General features: G+C 45.4%; 1 protein-coding gene across 5 annotated transcripts in view; it reads right to left on the bottom strand.

The window, feature by feature from the left end:
- Nucleotides 1–6,751: 6,751 nt before the first annotated feature.
- LOC130611014 (cytochrome c oxidase assembly factor 1 homolog) overlaps nt 6,752–16,615 on the bottom strand; it is a 51,838-nt gene continuing 41,974 nt past the window's right edge. For 4 of the 5 annotated variants that reach the window (XM_057431286.1, XM_057431283.1, XM_057431285.1 and 1 more), the window contains exons 2-5: nt 14,602–14,704; nt 11,614–11,765; nt 9,639–9,715; nt 6,752–7,075 (exon numbers count right to left, since the gene is read on the bottom strand). In XM_057431286.1, coding sequence (XP_057287269.1) covers nt 6,979–7,075; nt 9,639–9,715; nt 11,614–11,765; nt 14,602–14,695 — 420 coding nt within the window. In that variant the 5' untranslated portion in view covers nt 14,696–14,704 and the 3' untranslated portion in view covers nt 6,752–6,978. The remainder of the gene's footprint in view (nt 7,076–9,638; nt 9,716–11,613; nt 11,766–14,601; nt 14,705–16,615) is intronic. The other variant, XM_057431284.1, reaches the window with a different exon arrangement.

Below are 16,615 nucleotides of genomic sequence, written 5' to 3'. Positions count from 1 at the left end.
TTCTGTAGAGAAGGGGCTGTTGAGGTTAATGTTTTTGAGATGCTTTGTTACGAGTGAAGTAACCTGCCAAGACTGGGAACAAATCAGTAGCTTGGGAAGAAGAGCTGGTTTTCTGCGGCTCCATGAATACAGAAGATTGCGTGTACATACGTGTCTCATCTGAAAGCTGCTTATGCCTTAAATTATGGGAAGGGTGGGGAGGGAGTGGGTGCAGAGAAGGAATCCACCCCCTGGACCTCGTGGGCAATGCTCTCTGTCCCTGCTCTCACCTGCTGGCTGCATTCCTAGCACTGGGAGCATGGTACCGGTTTGCTTGAATGCAGGAAGCTGGAAGGAATGGGAGTGCCAGTGTTCTTAAAAGTTGCTGGAGAATTGTTATTTCTATGGTTCTGATGTGAGAGACATGAACTCTGTAGGCAGGGTAAGCCCAGGACTCTGCCTCTGCTGCAGTTGTTGGAATAAACAGCTAGTTCAAATCAAAGCCTTGTCTCCTCTTGTCCTGTTGCTACATTTACCTCTTTAAGCAGGAGGCAACAGATTTTATAGTCATTAAATTAAAGCTCTATAAAATAATCTTTTTTGCCCAAAGCTGAATTTGCATTGTGATTTGTCTCATTTCTCACACCTTTCATTTGAGGGCCCCTACATACAAAAAGGCACGTTCCAGGTTGTGATCCACCTGGTGAATCTTGAGAGCCATCATGTAGGAAATGCAACTAAAAATCAACTGCCCATTCTCCACTGGTGGTGTTGGCAGGGGACAGGGAGCAAGGTGGACCCTGCACTGAGCTATCCCATGGCTTAAGATTTCTCTTGAGTATTCCAGGTGGTGTTCCTGGAGGACAGCTCAGTGTTTTAAAGAAACAGTGCCAGTTCACTGTACTTCTGATAAGGTGTTTACTGTTGCAGGAACTTCGCAATAAATGAAAGCTTGTCTTCTGAATACCTGGTGGGTCTTTTGTTCTTCATGCATGGGAAAACACTTTATAGACAGGATTTAAAGAAAAAGAATAATCTTTCTTCAAGACAGCATTACTGATTTGAAACAGAACTCCAAAAGTTCCTTGTTTGTTTGGTGTGGAATGACTGGAATCAACAGTACAGCACTAAAGTACAGTGCTGCATTGCAGACTAACACAGCTTCCACTCTGCTGTGGTTGGTGACTACACCTTCATACTTGGCTTTGAATACTAGCTAGAAATACGTTCCTGGGACCAGGCTGTAATATGTTAGATGGAGTCTCCTGGTCAAATGCCCTTGTTTTTCTCCAAGGGCTTCTGTAAAGTTACTTCTCTCAACACCCACATAGCATGATTACTGATATTCTAGTTTTCTAGTTACATATTGGTCCAACTTCTGCAGCAGATATGAAACACACCGATCATCATCTCCACTCTCAAGCAATATGCTTGCATTGTAGAGGTCTTTACAGTGTTTATAGCTGTTGAATAAGGCTGTCATTGGGATTAATAAATATATCACGTTATCCATGTAAATATTCCTGTTTGGGTTTTTTTCTTGGTGTACACTAAACCTAGAAAGGCATTGCTATTAAACTTAGGGCTGTTATTTCAGGTGTCTGACAGGTGGGAAATAACCTGCCTGAAGACATGGGCTTGGAAAGATGGTATTTAAATGCCAATGACTGGTGTGCAATGTAGGACAGCTGTGTATCTGGGCCAGGGTGGAGCAGATGCAAACCAGCCTTAATCCAGGTTTAACAAATCATGCTAAAACATGTGCTCCAAAGCACTGAAACTTCATTGTCCCCTCCAAGGCACACTGTGTCCAGAACCATGTTATTTGCCTGATGTGACTTCCTGTGGGGAAACACAGAGCATTTACTAGATGGTGGCTGAGAAAAATATTTCCTTTTCTGTGGAAAGGCATTTCCTCTTCTAACACTGCTTAATTTCAGTAATTGTCCCTGCTACAAGACAGCTGACAACTCTATAGCTCTGTAAAAGCAAAATATTTTGGTTCCATAAAAATACAACCTGGAAGCTTTCTAAAACAGGAAAAGAAAAATAGGTCCATATGGATACAATAAAATTCTCTCTTAACGAAACAAAGGTTAGGATTTGTCAGAGTGAAGCAGAGCGTTAGGACCGCAACAATTACTGCAAAATGAGGAGAGGGAAGGGAACCTAACTACTTGAAAGGATTATCTTTTTTTCCTGTAAATACAGAGCCCTTAATTGCACTAGGTCTGTGCTTCCTTCTGCACTCAGAATCACAGCTCTGCCAGTGATGCATTGAAATCAGTGTACCGCATCTCTTCAATTAATTTGTAATCCCAGTGTACAGACCATATTACACAGGTGTCCTTTAACTAATCCTTACAGGCAAATCCCCTGAGCTGTTGGGGTATTGCCTTACAGTCTGCCACCTTCCATTTGTACCCTGTGGGATCCAGCTAGGCTGGTGGCTGGATAGATGCTCTCATCATGGGCCTTACCATGCAAGAGGCACAGGCTCTGTTCATCTTCTAGGAAAGCCACTTCACAGAAACTCTGTTAGACTGGTCAAGAAATTCCATGATTCTAGTATTTTTATATACTCAGTGCTACATAAAATGAGCCAAAGGTATTTAGCCAGGTGTGCTGTGTCTTCTAAAGCAACACTCAGAATGTGACAGGTCCCCATCACTGCTGGTGTAACAGGACTCCCTGTGCCATGCTGCCAGGAGCTTTGTAGCACATTTTGCAGAAAACATGCAGGAAAATGATTCTGCTTTGACAAGCAGATAAGGTGCTGGCAAATGGCAGGGGAAGGACTGGAATCCAGAATCCAAATGGTTTGGGCTGGAAGGGACCTTAAAGCTCCTTCAGATCCAACCCCCTACGATGGATAGGGACACCTTCCACTAGAACATGTTGCTCCAAGCCCCATCCAACCTGGCCTTGAACACTGCCAGGGATGGGGCAGCCACAGCTCCTCTGGGCACCCTCAGCACCCTCACAGGGAAGAATTTCTTCCTTATGTCTAATCTCAGTCTCTGTCAAGTTAAAGCCATTCCCCCTTGTCCTGTCCCTGCATGTCCTTCTAAATAGTTCCTCTCCAGATTTGTTGTTGGCACCTTTAGGCAACAGGAGCTGTTCTAAGACCAGCCCAGCTCTCTCAGCTTGGCTCCAGAGCAGAGCTGCTCCAGCCCTAGCAGCATCTCTGTGGCCTCCTGTGGACTCATCAACAGCTCCATGTCCCTCTCATGTTGCTGCCCCCAGAGGCGGACACAGGATTGCAGGGCGGTCTCATGAGAGCAGAGTAGGAGACAATCATCTCCCTTGACCTGCTGGACATGATCCTTTTGATGCAGCTCAGCACACGGTTGGTTTCTGGGCTGCGAACACACACTGAAGCCAGTTTGTGTTGAGCTTCTCACCAACCAACACCCCAAAGTCCTTCTCCTCAGCGCTGCTCTCACCACTTTCTGCCCAGTCTGTAGCTGTGCTTGGGACTGCCCGATCCAGGTGTAGGACCTCATTTCTAAATGGGAGGTGAATCCAGATGACTAACATTCCCTATGCAATGCAAGGCACCCGCCCAAGCTACAAAGTGAAATGACAGGCCCACAAGTTGGCAAAAAGCATATTACCACCTGGAGAAACATACTCAAATGGGAATGCCTCAGCATGCTTAGCCTTTATAGAGCAAGTGCTTTCAAAACAGCTGTTTTTACATAGTCCCTATGTTATGGTATGCTAGTCAGGAGCAACTAAAATAGGTACAAGCATTATAACAGTCTCCTAAGCAATATTTGTTGTTCCTCAGTTGTAAATCAAGTTCTTGACCTGAACAGCCTGCTGCCTTGATAGTTTCCTTGAGGGTGATGACTGCTTGGCAGAAGCTATTAAAATCAAACTAGAGAGTAAGGGACAAACATGCAATCCAGCAAAGGCCATGAAGGTGATGGTTGTTTCAACCACACCAACTGGAAAAAGAACTATGCAAATTTTCAAGGCAATTTAAAAGAAATTATTTAACATACTGAAAATGATTAAGACAATTAAAGGATTGCAGCTAATGAGGCTGAGAGACCTGGGGGTGTCAGCCTGGAGAACAGAATGCTCAGGGAGGGGTCTTACCAATGATTGTAAATACCTGTGGGGAAGAGTAAAGAGGACAGAGCCAGGTTCTTCTCAATGGTGCCCAGTGGAAGGACAAGAGGCAATGGGCACGCACTGAAACACAGGAAATACTGTTTACATGTAAGAAAAAGCTTTCTTCACTGTGAGAATGGCTGAACAGAGTTGTGGAGTCTCCATCCTTGGTGATCTTCAAAACCTGGCTGCGTGCAGTCCCAGGCAATCTGCTCTCGTTGACCCTGCTGTGTGTGAAGCACTTGGGCTAGATGATCTCCAGAGATGGAGATGACCTTAACCCTTCTGTGATGGAACTTGATGATCTTAAGGTCCTTTCCAACCCTAACCATTCTATGATTCCATGAGCAAAGAATGGCTTTTTTAAACAGTTTAACTGAGGGGTTTAGGGTCTTTTATCAAAAGATGATTATTTTCTTAAAAAAAAATTAAATGATTATCCAGATTGGTATTGAGTGACATGCAACACAATCCAATTATAAAGAATTAGTGCTCCAGTGACCTAAGGAAGTTAAATACAACCTAATCTGCTTCAGTGAAAAGACTGCCAGGGAGGAGGTGTGCCCAGGTGTCCTCTTGAAGTTATATGGGCTCTCAGCAGCTGCTGGTATTTCTGAGGCCTTTGCTCCCTCTCTTTTTCCTGGCATGCTCCAGCTCTCTTGGCTGCTCCTGCAACACCTGTGTCTCTGAGAGCAGCCACTGTGGGCTGTGGTGTATTTAATGGGAGCCACACAGCCAAAGCAACTTGGCACTGCACGCATTGGTTTGCTGTCCTCTCCACCCCCCCTTGAATATGTGCATCTTAAAAGAGCTCAAATATGGAGAGGAAGTGGATTCTGAGGCTCTTTGAGGTCAAGAGGTAAGAGATTCTGTGTTTGCTGGCTATCAGGCAGTTGAACAAAAGCAGGGATTTGAATGCGGGTTTACTCTTGTCCCATTCTGTTGATGTTCCACCCATTGCTTTCTTCCTTCTCCAGGCTCAAAGATTTGAGAAACATTAGTATGGTATGGTCATACTGCCCATTCTCACAGCTTTGATGACCCCATGGATTGGTTAGGATGACTGGGAGTGCTCAAAGTTAACAGGGTGCTCTGCTGGGTCTCTAGGGGGAAAGCAAGAGATGGAGCCTCTTTGCAAGCTCTGCTTCCCTTAAGAAAGGTAATAGAATCTTTGCTGTTACTGCTTACAGCCAGGCAAGGTTAGGGGGAGGGACTGAGTAAGCTGTGATTGCTCTCCATAGCCACAACTTCTTTGGAGATGAGTAACAAATCAAAGCTGCAGCCAGGGAAGTGGTAGTTGATGAGCGTGAAGTGCTTGAGTTGGCTTTTTCTTGATGGATGTGAAGTGGTTGTTTTGGCTTTAGCTTGTCAGCTGTTTGATTCCCCATCAAACTTTTTCAGTGACCAAAAGCTGGAGCTGACCAAGCTCTGAGACACTGGGTGGCTGGCAGATCTCCACATCTCCCAGGTGGTTTCCTTGCTAGGTGGGCTGCAGCAGTGCAAGGCTGATGGTTTTAAATCACATGGTTTATGTTTTGTTTTGTGAAACCAGATAGCAGTGATTTCAGTGTTAAAGCTGACACGCACTGTCCCTTCTTGATTCACTCTTTCCCTGATGTGTGGGGCATTCAAATGGGTTGGATCAGGTCTCACAAGCGCTGTTCATCCTGGCAGCTCTCCATGAATGTCAAGCTGAAGTTTATATGTATTGTTTCCTTCTCAAATAGTTTGTCCAATGATGCTTTTGCTGTGGTCCTTTAGTATCTCCTTCTTTTGATATGTGTTTGCTCTTCAGACTTGTTCAAAAGTCATCTTGCTCAGTTTGCTGTGTTATTGTTGAGCACGAAGATGCTTGCTGGTCTTTAGTGAGTCTTTACTTCCAGCTCTCCCTTCTGTACGTAATACTCATTATTCTTCAAAAACTTTGCATTGCCTGGGCCTTTGAAGGATTTCTGGGATTCAAATTTGGATGTTGAGATAGAAGGGGAACGGATTTCAACAGTGTAAGTTCTGGGCTTCCCTTAGATGCAGCTTGCTTAAGCTGTTCCATTACAATAGACCCAAAATAGTCTCTTTTTCTGGATGTTCTTAATGGCTTGTGTGTACTTCAAGGTATGAAGGCAGGGCAGTTACTTGTGTTTCCTCACTCAGACTGCCTCAAACCTTGCAACTGTTTGAATGTGCAGTTTGGGGCTGTATAGAAATTATGTGGATTTTGGGGTTTGTTGGGAATTTTTTGCTTATTCCTCAACTTGCTCCTGATGATGGGCAATTCTCTACCTGATCGACAGTATCAAGGCAGAATAGAAATCTCTTGTTGTAGTCAGTTAACCACTGCATTGTTTGTATGTTCTGTACCTTCTGAGTGTTTTCCTCCCTAAGTAAATGTGCTCTCATGATCTCCTCTCTGTCAGTGTTGATATGAAGCAGTTCTGAGTAACCTTCAGCGTGTCCTTATCTTGACACATGAGCTTTTTGTTGCATTTTCCTTCCCCTGTCCGACTAAGGAAGGCAGTGATAGAGTGGCTTTGGTGGGCACCTGGTGGCCAGCCAGGGTCAACCCACCACCCTGGCAGTTTGTTTGTTATATTTCAGATTCATAATCCCAGCACACACAGGGAATAGCACATGACTTCTTTGGAACAGCGAGTCTTTTGCAGTATCTTTATTTTAGGCTCTGCTGAACATATGAGTAAACCAGCAAAAGAAAGAAATTACAATGATGAGGTCAATCTCAGATAAATTGTCCTGAAGAGCACCCACTTAAGTGGAATTGTCACTTGTGACAACTGTGCACATCCATGGGCACAGTGGGATGCGATCGATTAATGACTCCTTCAGCTCAGTGGGAGGTGGAGAAGCAGCTGCTTTTGATTTTTAGGCTTCTTGCACACTGATGCTCTCCACTGGGGAGTGGTAAACACGAATAATCTGCCCGTCCCGCAGTTTCAAGGTGACATCCTGAAGGCACCAGCTGACACAAACCAAAAGAGATTTTTAACTTGTTTCAATCACTGTTAATACAGTAAGTAAAGTCAGAGTACAAACAGCTGGCACGGAGAAACAATTCCATGCATTCATTGCTTTTAAAGATTCTCTCAAGTGCTTTAAAACTTGGCTTGTGAGTGCCAGCTTCTGAAAGCTGTTTTCCCTAATAGCATAGCACAGCCCAGATTTAGAGCTCGGGGATGCGTGTTCTTATTGGATGCAATTTGGATAAAATCCTGCCAGCTATTTTTAGATAGGACATTCCTCCCCCGACCCTGTGCCTTTCTTCCTATCCATCCTGTGGGTGCATTCCTTGCTCCACTCCTCTCCAGCCTTGGAGCCAGACTGCGTTGCTAAGGAATTATCCTGGCTTGGAGGAGTTTGAACACTGTGTGATCACTCAGTGTGACTGCTGAAACCCTGACAGAGTATGACAGTGGTTACTCAAAGGAGAAGGAAAACTGTGTTGTTTGGAGACAGAGTGGGAGCCTTTTCTTTTCTCTAAGCCTTGCTTCAAACCCACTTCTGTGAGACTGCTCATGCTGCTTTTCCAGCTGGGAAGGACTATTATTTTGGGGCACTAAGATAGGATTTTTTTTTTCCAAAGCTCCTGGCACTCACCCAGTTCTGCTTTTGCTGGAATCAGTGCCGAGTACACACAACTGGGTAATGAGGCTGTGCAATGGGTCTGCAACAGGGTTTTTTGCTCACCAACCCTCTGCCTCCATCTGACTTGGGAGAAGCAACTGCCTCTTTTATAACAGGGCTTGAAGGAGTAACTGCTCACTCCCCTCAGTCCGGCATGGAGTCCCAGCCCTTCCCTCCATTTGCTTCAGGGCAGACAAGTGTCATTTTGCAGGACTGGTGCCTTGGTCACTATTGCCTCGGGGCGCCTTCCCCATTCCTGTGCAGTGCATGCTTCCTCTCCTCTTCCAGATCCAAACCAGCTCATACACTCCATATTTCCCTTTTTCCTCAGTTGTCCTCTTCTTTAACTACCTAAATAAATAAATCACTATGGACAGACTGTGCACTCAGACAGCAGCATTCAGTGGCTTAGGAGCCTCAACCCCTCTTGCACAGAGCAGTGTGTTCACCACCTGCTGTCATTTGACTGTGTGCGTATCAGCCTGGCTGCCTCCCAGGTCTCCACTAGAAATGCCAACATGCATGCCCTGCAGAGCCACACCAGGATGAGTTTGTTATTCCTACTGGGACTTCAGGAGCTCTTCTCCATGGACCAGATGGGAATGAGACATCTCACTCTTAGCTCCTCAGCAAGGACACCAAGTCCTGCCTAGCTGTGTGGAGCTCTGCACGTGTAAGCAACATGGCTGAGTCTGATGGGTGTTTTTTTATTCCCCTCCTTTTAAGCTTGCAGAAATGCATGGAGAGCTCACTGTAAAACAACACTCAGAGGTGTATGTACTTCAATTACTGCTGTAGTTTAACATCTTGTAATCTTCAGTTGTCTTCACAGTAACTCAGTAACGCAAGAGGGAACTGTTATTTCCCTCCATCTGTGAGGAAGGGATAAGGAGCAGTGAGGACATCAGAGCCCAGGCCCCAGGGAAGCATAGGCGTGCAAGAGAGGGGGCTGGGCACTTCTGGCAGTATCTCTGGTCACAAGGGAGAAGACCTGGCCCTGAGACTCTGAAGTCCCAGCCTAGCACCTTCTTCCCATCATTTTACACCTAATTTCCCATACTTATCCAGAAGAGAAGTCTATTAAGTAATGATCATCTAATTACGAAAAGAAAACATTACCATATGGCTGGTGACAGCCGAGTAAAAATGTTGTAGCTTTGGGTTTCTAAATAGAGCTAACAGAAATGCCTAACAAATTCCAATAACAAGTACATGTGAACAGATTTGTGTCTAATAAACTCTCCTCTTTTGCAACAGAAGATGGACTTCGAAGTCATGTAATTATTTGCTCGGTTCTAGAAATCAGTTTACCCTTGACAAAGGGGGTTTTCAGGCTTCAGCACTACAAAAATGTAAAGTTGCCACTATATGATGTGGAATCGGACTATCCCTCTACTATAATGTATCTAACACATGCTTTGTTACTATAAGGACAGTATTTATCATATGGCTTGAAAAAAAAAACACAGCCATCCTGCATGACTTTTAGCTCACCTTGATAGGCTTTGATATAATGGGTAATTTCCTTACTGCAATACATAATACTAGACTGGAGGTAGGATTGCTGTTCAATGGCTTCTGTGTCTCCTTGGGGACAATGTTACCTTGGCTCACAGTATTTGTATGTACACTGAGCTATAGTTTGCAGAACACGTTTCACACAAATGAATGGCTTGTGTTGTTCCTTCTATTTGTATTCATGGGGATGAATTCAATGTAATTCTCAACTAATTTACATTTTTGCTGTAATGATGGTAATAACCTTTCACAAGATCTTCAGACATGAATTTCTGCTTCCTTTGTGTGCATGAGCTCAGCAACACAGATGACTAAAGCAAATATCCTGCTCCACTCTCTTCTCCTACAGTTTCTCTCCTGGTACCCCCCCCACCAGTACGCACCATTGGCGGGAATGGTCCATCTCTGAGTTAATGTAGAGGTACCCCGCTGATTTTGTTCCAGATACTGGTAACTTTATCTGCAAATGTAAAAGTATGTCAAAGATTCAGTGGAGCATGTCATGAAATGGACACTTATTCCTTTTACAGTCAAAGATGCAACACCTTCTTTTTACCTTAAACTCTAGTGTCATTTTTTTACTGTATTTCAGAGTTTCACTGTGTTTTCTAATGGCTAACATGTGCGTGGCTATACAAGTACGCCTGCTCTGCCATGCATTAATCTCTCTCTGCTGAAAGAATGTACTGTGTTACAGCTGCAACCCCCAGGGAAAACCACTTGCTCTCTGAAATATTTATGAGCAAACACCTTTCCTTACCAAAGTGCATGGTGATCCAGAGGTGACCTGCACTGTTAGAGCTTCCCATAACCACAATAAACCTTAGGTTGAGAGCCTCTATAGATCAGCTCCTTGATGTTAATCAAGGCAATCGGGAGCTCAGTGACTTTTCTCGGTGTCACAAATTCTACTAATCTCTTGTTTAACAAAGTTAGAAGCTATAGGATTGACCACAGATAATTGTACTTGGTCTAATCTTTGAATAAGAGAAAGGTTTCAGGTGTAATGTTTGCTGGTGGTATTGCAATCACAAAGAGAAAATGCCAGGGGTTCTCCAGCAGGCCCTGGAGCTGGGGATGTTCTGGAGTCAGTAAATCAGTCTATGATATAATCACTAATGATGATTAACCAGTTTATTTTACAAGAACATGAGTGCTCAGGAGCATGAAAAAGCAGAGAAGAAAGTTGGTGGTTCGTGTCTTGGGTGAGGTCGGCAGAAGGCAGGGTCTGACTTCACCCTGAGTCACCCAAGCAACCAGCATTCTTAAACAGTGACACAGGAGAACGTCAGTGGGACAGGTTCTTTTCTTTTCATTCAGCATAAGAGGTTGTGGGTTTTGCACATTTATGGGTTTAGAAATGTTTCCTGATAGAATCTTGAATACCTGGGAAACTGGGAAATGTTTTGGCTCAGGTATCATGTGGGTGAAGCCTGGCTGGAGTGAGATGGAAAGTGGAATTTTACATGGGTTGGTTTCAAGGTTGATTTTTCTTGCCCTGACAGCCCCTCTTCTTTGCTGTACCATTTGCCCCATTCCTTAATGTCCTTGTTTGGTCCCCAGGACTCAAAACTACTCACCAGGAGGAACAAAATGAGGCAAATGTGACAAGATCCCCCAGTGAGGGACCTGAAGAGGTCACTAGGGATGTTCTGTGTCACCAGCAAAACTAGGGAAGTCCTGGATTAAGGGGTAAAAGCACTGATGGAAAATGTCTTTTCAGGCAGCAAGCCAGAGTGGAAGTGGACCTGTGTTTGTGAGGTTTGCCTTGGCCCAGCCCTGGGCTGATGCAAGGCAGACTTGTGCAATACTTCAGAACCCAGCACAGCATTCTCCAGTCACTACGTAACCCAAGTGCTCAGCCCTGGCAGCTGTGCTTCGTGGCATAGGCTTACGGTGCTTTTAAAAACCACCCCGTTTGTGCTGCACCACAGCGTAGCTCAGAGGCAGCTATAAAACTGTTCTGAACAAAGCTTTAAAAAATAGTGTGGGATGTATCCAGGAGGGAGAGGGAGGGGGAGGCAGCTGCTATTTTAAAGCTAGATCTGATATGTTTCTGAAAATGATTTTCTGGGTTACAGTAGCAGGAGGGGGATCGACTGACTTGGGAGGTCACTTGGCATTCTGTGATCTGCCCACAGAGCATAACATAAAGATGCTGCTCGTCCTGTATCTAGTCCCCCATACTGGAGCGTAATTTATGCTCTAGAAACCTGTTCCTCTTCTAAATCAACTCGCATCCCATCCTACTGCCTTCCAGTGTCCCCAGGTAACTCGTGACCTGCTGCAAATCCCCCAGCTGATCTCATCACCCAATGCCTTGGGAAGCCACCCTGTGACACCACCTCCCAGCATTACCTGTGCTCTTTCTGTGTCCACACGGTTACTCCCATCTGTCAGTCGGATGTTGTGAACCTTGAGAGGGGGGGCACCCAGGGCTTCCAGGGCATCAGGACTGCTATTCAGTTGCTCCAAAGCCTGCTGGTAGTACTGGGTCCTGGCAAAACCTTCTGGGTGGGAGAAACGGGGTCGTTAGGAGAACTGTTCACTTAAAATCCAAAAATAAGTAAAAATGACTTAAAAAAAGACATTTCCTCCAGACTATCCCACCCTTCCTGAAAAACAGTCCAAAACTATTAATTAAGAGAAATTTGGCTAAGGGAAGAAACACACCCTTACATCAGAGAAGCAGTGCTCAGCTCACTTAAGTAAAGAGGACTCTGAATATAGCCTGTTCTGTACTGATGCACAGTTCGGCTTGTGGCTGTGCCTCCCTGCTTTTCATACATTTGTATCTCATCTAAAAAGAACAGAAAAAGGGGGGTAAAATAAGGCAAAGGGTGAATAGGTGAAAATGTTCTGAAGGTAATTCAAGTTTTCTTTTCAAAGGAGATTCAGAAAATACTTTAAGAATGGAGAATATTTTGCAGACATTAGTGTGAGACTGGAACAGCTGCTAATACTGTGAAACTCTTGCTGTGGTCTTGATAACAGCTTTTCAAGTGGCAGCCAGGAAGCTGCAACTCTACTGATGGATGCATTAAAAGAGAGGCCATTAGAGAAGCACCATTAGAGTTAACGGTCAAGCAGCAACAATAGCTAAGCAGACTGGATGCTGCAGTGTTGGCATATGGAGGACAATTGTGGTAAATTGCTATTTATCAATGTCTGTTTGATAGGTATAGCTGGGAAATGCTGTGCAATGGTCACCAATGGACAATGCTGAGCCGTGAGGCTGGAAACTTGCCGACCCTCCTTATGGAGGCAGAGATTTACTGATAAACAGGTTTAAGGCTTGCCTGCTGGGATTTCTACATGCACTTTGCTGCAGCCTAACTTCACTCTCTTGAGATCAAGAAGGGCAGAGTTAACCCAAACATATCAAAATCCTACTCAGGCAACTTTGCTCTTGCCTTCCACAGAGTTTAAAACTAAGTGTAAGGTTTGTTTCCTGCTCTCTTGCCTGTATTACTCTTGGAGCATGAGGCAGAAGGATGCTGCCCCCACTCCCTAATTAGAGGCATTCCCTGTGAGCAGGCAGCATTCAGTTGGCATGGGAACAGCTTTACTAGCCTGCAGCCTGCACTGGTCCTCCCTGGTCCCCTAGGCTACCCTAAGGAGCTCCAGGTAAAGGGGTTGCAGCACAGGAGTCATTTAGTGCCTATGGATCATGGCAAGCAGCCATCCAGGAGATGTCAGAAGTATGCTGCACTCATCCTACAGGCTGAAGGGAAAACAGGTTTCAGTTTCCTGGTGCTCCTTCTCAGCTGTTTCTTGTTAGTACTGGACATAAAATGCTTGACTAATCTGTTTGTCCATGTGTGTTTCAGTAGGAGAGCTGAAACAATCCTGGGGTTGGCCTGGGAGACTGCTCCCACAAGGAGAGTGTGGAGGGGAACACAGTGAGTAGAAATAGGATTACCTGACTGCTTGCTTTCACAGAGATCACACATATACAAGCTTTCCTTCAACCTTAAGGGAGAGAAGTCCCCCTCTTCCCCTGCTCCCACCATAATGGAAGCCACTTACTCCTCACAGGCTCCAGCATGGGCCAGTTCTGTGCACTGGGTAGAAGGAATTGGATAGCCATGGGTGTGGGCCAATAAAAGTGTCCTTTGTCTGTTAGAAGCTACAGAGGTGCACAGTTTGCACTAGCAAGTGTCCTTTCAACAGCCTGGTTGGTTTGTATCAGACAGCTACTCAGTGGCCACGGACACCACAACAGAGCAAGACTTAGCTGTTGTTTTGCACCACTTGATTGCACAGCTAAGTGATCTGGGGAATGAGCCCTTTGACTTGTGTATAGTACAGGGGGTGACTTCCCCCTCGCCAGATAACAATGCTGAAGCTGAAAATTAAAAAATGCTAATGTCCTTGTTAAAGCCAGATTTGGTATTTTAAGCGTAAGAGGATCATATATCTGTCATGTACTCCAGAGCTTGAGGGCATGAGCTGCCTAAAATTAAAGCCTGCTTTCCAGCCTTGTCTGATTTGCTATTAATAAGTGTAAAATGAAGGGGAGGTTTCAGAGCTTATCTGAGGGCTTGAGGAACAGGCTTGGCTACGCTTTTCTGGCAGCAGGGGTACCTGACCTACCTGATACAGGGGTAGGTCAAAAGCAGTATCATTTGATAGCTCCAGCAAGGGACAGGCATAGGGCTGAGAGGCATGTAGCACCCCCTGAGAGAGGCAAAGCCCATTTCTGGTCTGATGCTAAATATCTAGAAACAATTCTAGATAAAATAAGAATCTGTCATTTGGACTAATAACTCGTATTCATGGTCTAAGACGCACAGCAACTAGAGCTGCCTATATATAGCAATGTTGCCTGTCTAGCTTTTCTTTCCTTGTCCTAGTCTTCTTGATACTGAGCGCTCTTATCTGCCCTTCAATCAGGAGAAACTAATGGTGTCTTAGCACTTCACAGGCATGCTGTGTTTAGGGCCTGCCCCACAGAGATTTACAGATAAAACCACTAGACATTAATACCTTCTCACAGACGGTCCTCTCTTCCTCCCCAGTTGTAAAATCTCAGTAAGAAATGAAACCTGCATTACTGCCTAAGCATCTATTTTGCCCTCACCCTCAGAAACCAGACTTTCTCCTAACCATGACAGCCTCCTCCCTAAGCAATACCTCTGGAAATGTGTGCAACAGCACTGGGGAGAGCAGCAGCTCTGAAGCTGAACAAAGCGGAGCCCACAGAAGCAGAACCCAGAGTCTCAGCCACACTTCCCTTCACTTCATCTGCTTTTCATGTCTTGCATGCTGCTATTTTCCCCGCTACACAAAAGCAAATGAAAGGGGCAGAGGAGAAATAAGGTTGCTAACAGCAGCAAGGCTTACTTTGCATAAGATTATACATCACGATGCATCCCCCGCCGCTGAACAGTCCCATGAAAATAGCCATTTGCTGCAGTTTTCTTAGAGAAGCTGGCATTTTTCTTCCCTGAAAAGAAAAAAAGGAAGACATTTGTTGTAAAAGAAGAAAGCTAAAGGGTTATCCCTCCCCCTTCCTCCTCTTTCCTAAAAGCCCTTTCCAACCAGGCCTGAATGAAAGCACAGTACATTGGGCTCTTCCTCACTGGGGCCCCACCGTGTGCCCAGAAGGAAGGCTGGTGAGAACAGAGCAAAGCAGGGACCTAGCCGGGTTGAATGTGTTTATTCAACTTCTTTTAGTGATGCCACCACTTTGCTAATTGCCGAGAAGAAAATGACCTCCCTGGTGTGGCCAGGGGCCAGAGCCACATTGTCACGGGGGCTCCGGGTGCCTGTGCGCTCGCTCGCACACTGTGAGCATTCAGGCTTCGGGGAATGGATTTCTCTCTCGAGTAAACTCCTCTCAAGTAAACACGCTCGCGGCAGGGCTGGATTTGGCCTGGAGGGGAGAGGGACAGAGCCAAGCCAGTGCTGTGCCAACGAAGATAATGGAGCCAGGGTGTGTATATTCTGTTGTGCTGTTTTTATTCCCAAGCCATGGGTAAACAGGAAGGATTTTGCAAGCTATTTCTCTTCCTTCCTGCACCCCCCCAGCCCCAGCTTGCCCTTTTAATGAATCACAATTTTGGCATTTGAATGCATGACCCAGCAGAGTAAGAAACACCTCTGAGAAAGTCAGCCTACTATGCGTTTCCATGGATTGGGTGGGAAGGCTCAGGAAAGACATGACATGGGGGAATGGCTTTAACCTGATGGGGTGGTTTAGATTAGATATAAGGAAGAAATTTTCCACTAGACACTGGCACAGGTTGCCCACAGAGGCTGTGGCTGTGCCATCCCCAGCAGTGCTCAAGGCCAGGCTGGACAGGGCTTGGAGCAACCTGCTCTAGTGGAAGGCATCCCTGCCCATGGCAGGGGTTGGAACTGGATGAGCTTTAAGGTCCTGTCCAACCCAAAACATTCTACAAAGGAGACTCTGTGGCCTGATGATCCTGAGCTAACGGTCCTGCCCACAACAGGTTAGTAGGAGTTGAGCTGAGTTCTTAGTGGAGAGTAGCATGTTGCTTCAGGCTGTGGCAGGATGGGACTTGACCAAGCATCAGAGTATAGACTTAATGCTGTTGCTGGTCTCACAGCTAGGATGTCAGGGAGGAATAGTCCTGACAACAGTTTAAAAATAAATAAATAAAGGAAAGAAAGAAAAGCTAGCAAAAGGCTGCCCTTTTTGATGTAGGCATGCAGACAGCTGAACACCTGGGGAAGCTGTAGGTTTCTAATCCCAAAGGCTTCATGCCTCAGTGCCACAATGGTGTGACTTAAGTGTTGCACTCAGTGAGAGCTGGTTAACAAACCAAGGCCCAAACCAGTTACAGAAATGTAACCTGGGCAAGGCTGTTTGAGTCCTGTTGTGAAAACCTCTTCTAGCATCCCTCAGGTATGTGTTAGTCAGGTATTGCTCAGCTGACAACCACAGTTTAGAGAGCATGGAGACGTAAATGTCAGGACTGTTTCCCACCATGGACAGGTCAGGGTGATATGGGCACCCTCCTCTTCTCACTGCTCTTGTGACATGCCCATCTCCTGCATCCTCTAGCCCAAGGGAAACCATGAATGCAATTCAGGTCCAACTTTCATCTACTACTCTATCAGCACTAGCATTCAACTGTAATGTATGCTTCTCCTTAGTTGAAGGCTTTCCTTATTAACTAGCTCACTTGACTGTAAGAGCTCTTAATGTTTAAGTTTACTCTTTAACTTACTTCACATTTCTGGATGGCTAGTAATGGTAGTAACTCAGAGAAGCATGTGGGCATTATATGTGCTTTATGCTCCAAGATCCCCAAATTGTGCCAGTGGTACAGCCATCTCTCACTCCTGATCTGCATCTCTGAGTTTTCTTTTTCACTTCCCCTGGGGAACT

This window comes from Pezoporus wallicus, unplaced genomic scaffold (assembly GCF_028554395.1).
Source record: "Pezoporus wallicus isolate ANWC-B61680 ecotype Strahan unplaced genomic scaffold, APGP_CSIRO_Pwel_v1 scaffold_11491, whole genome shotgun sequence".
NCBI lineage: Eukaryota > Metazoa > Chordata > Aves > Psittaciformes > Psittacidae > Pezoporus > Pezoporus wallicus.
The sequence above is the reverse complement of the archived record's forward strand: the minus strand, read 5'-3'. Positions and strand labels throughout refer to the sequence as shown.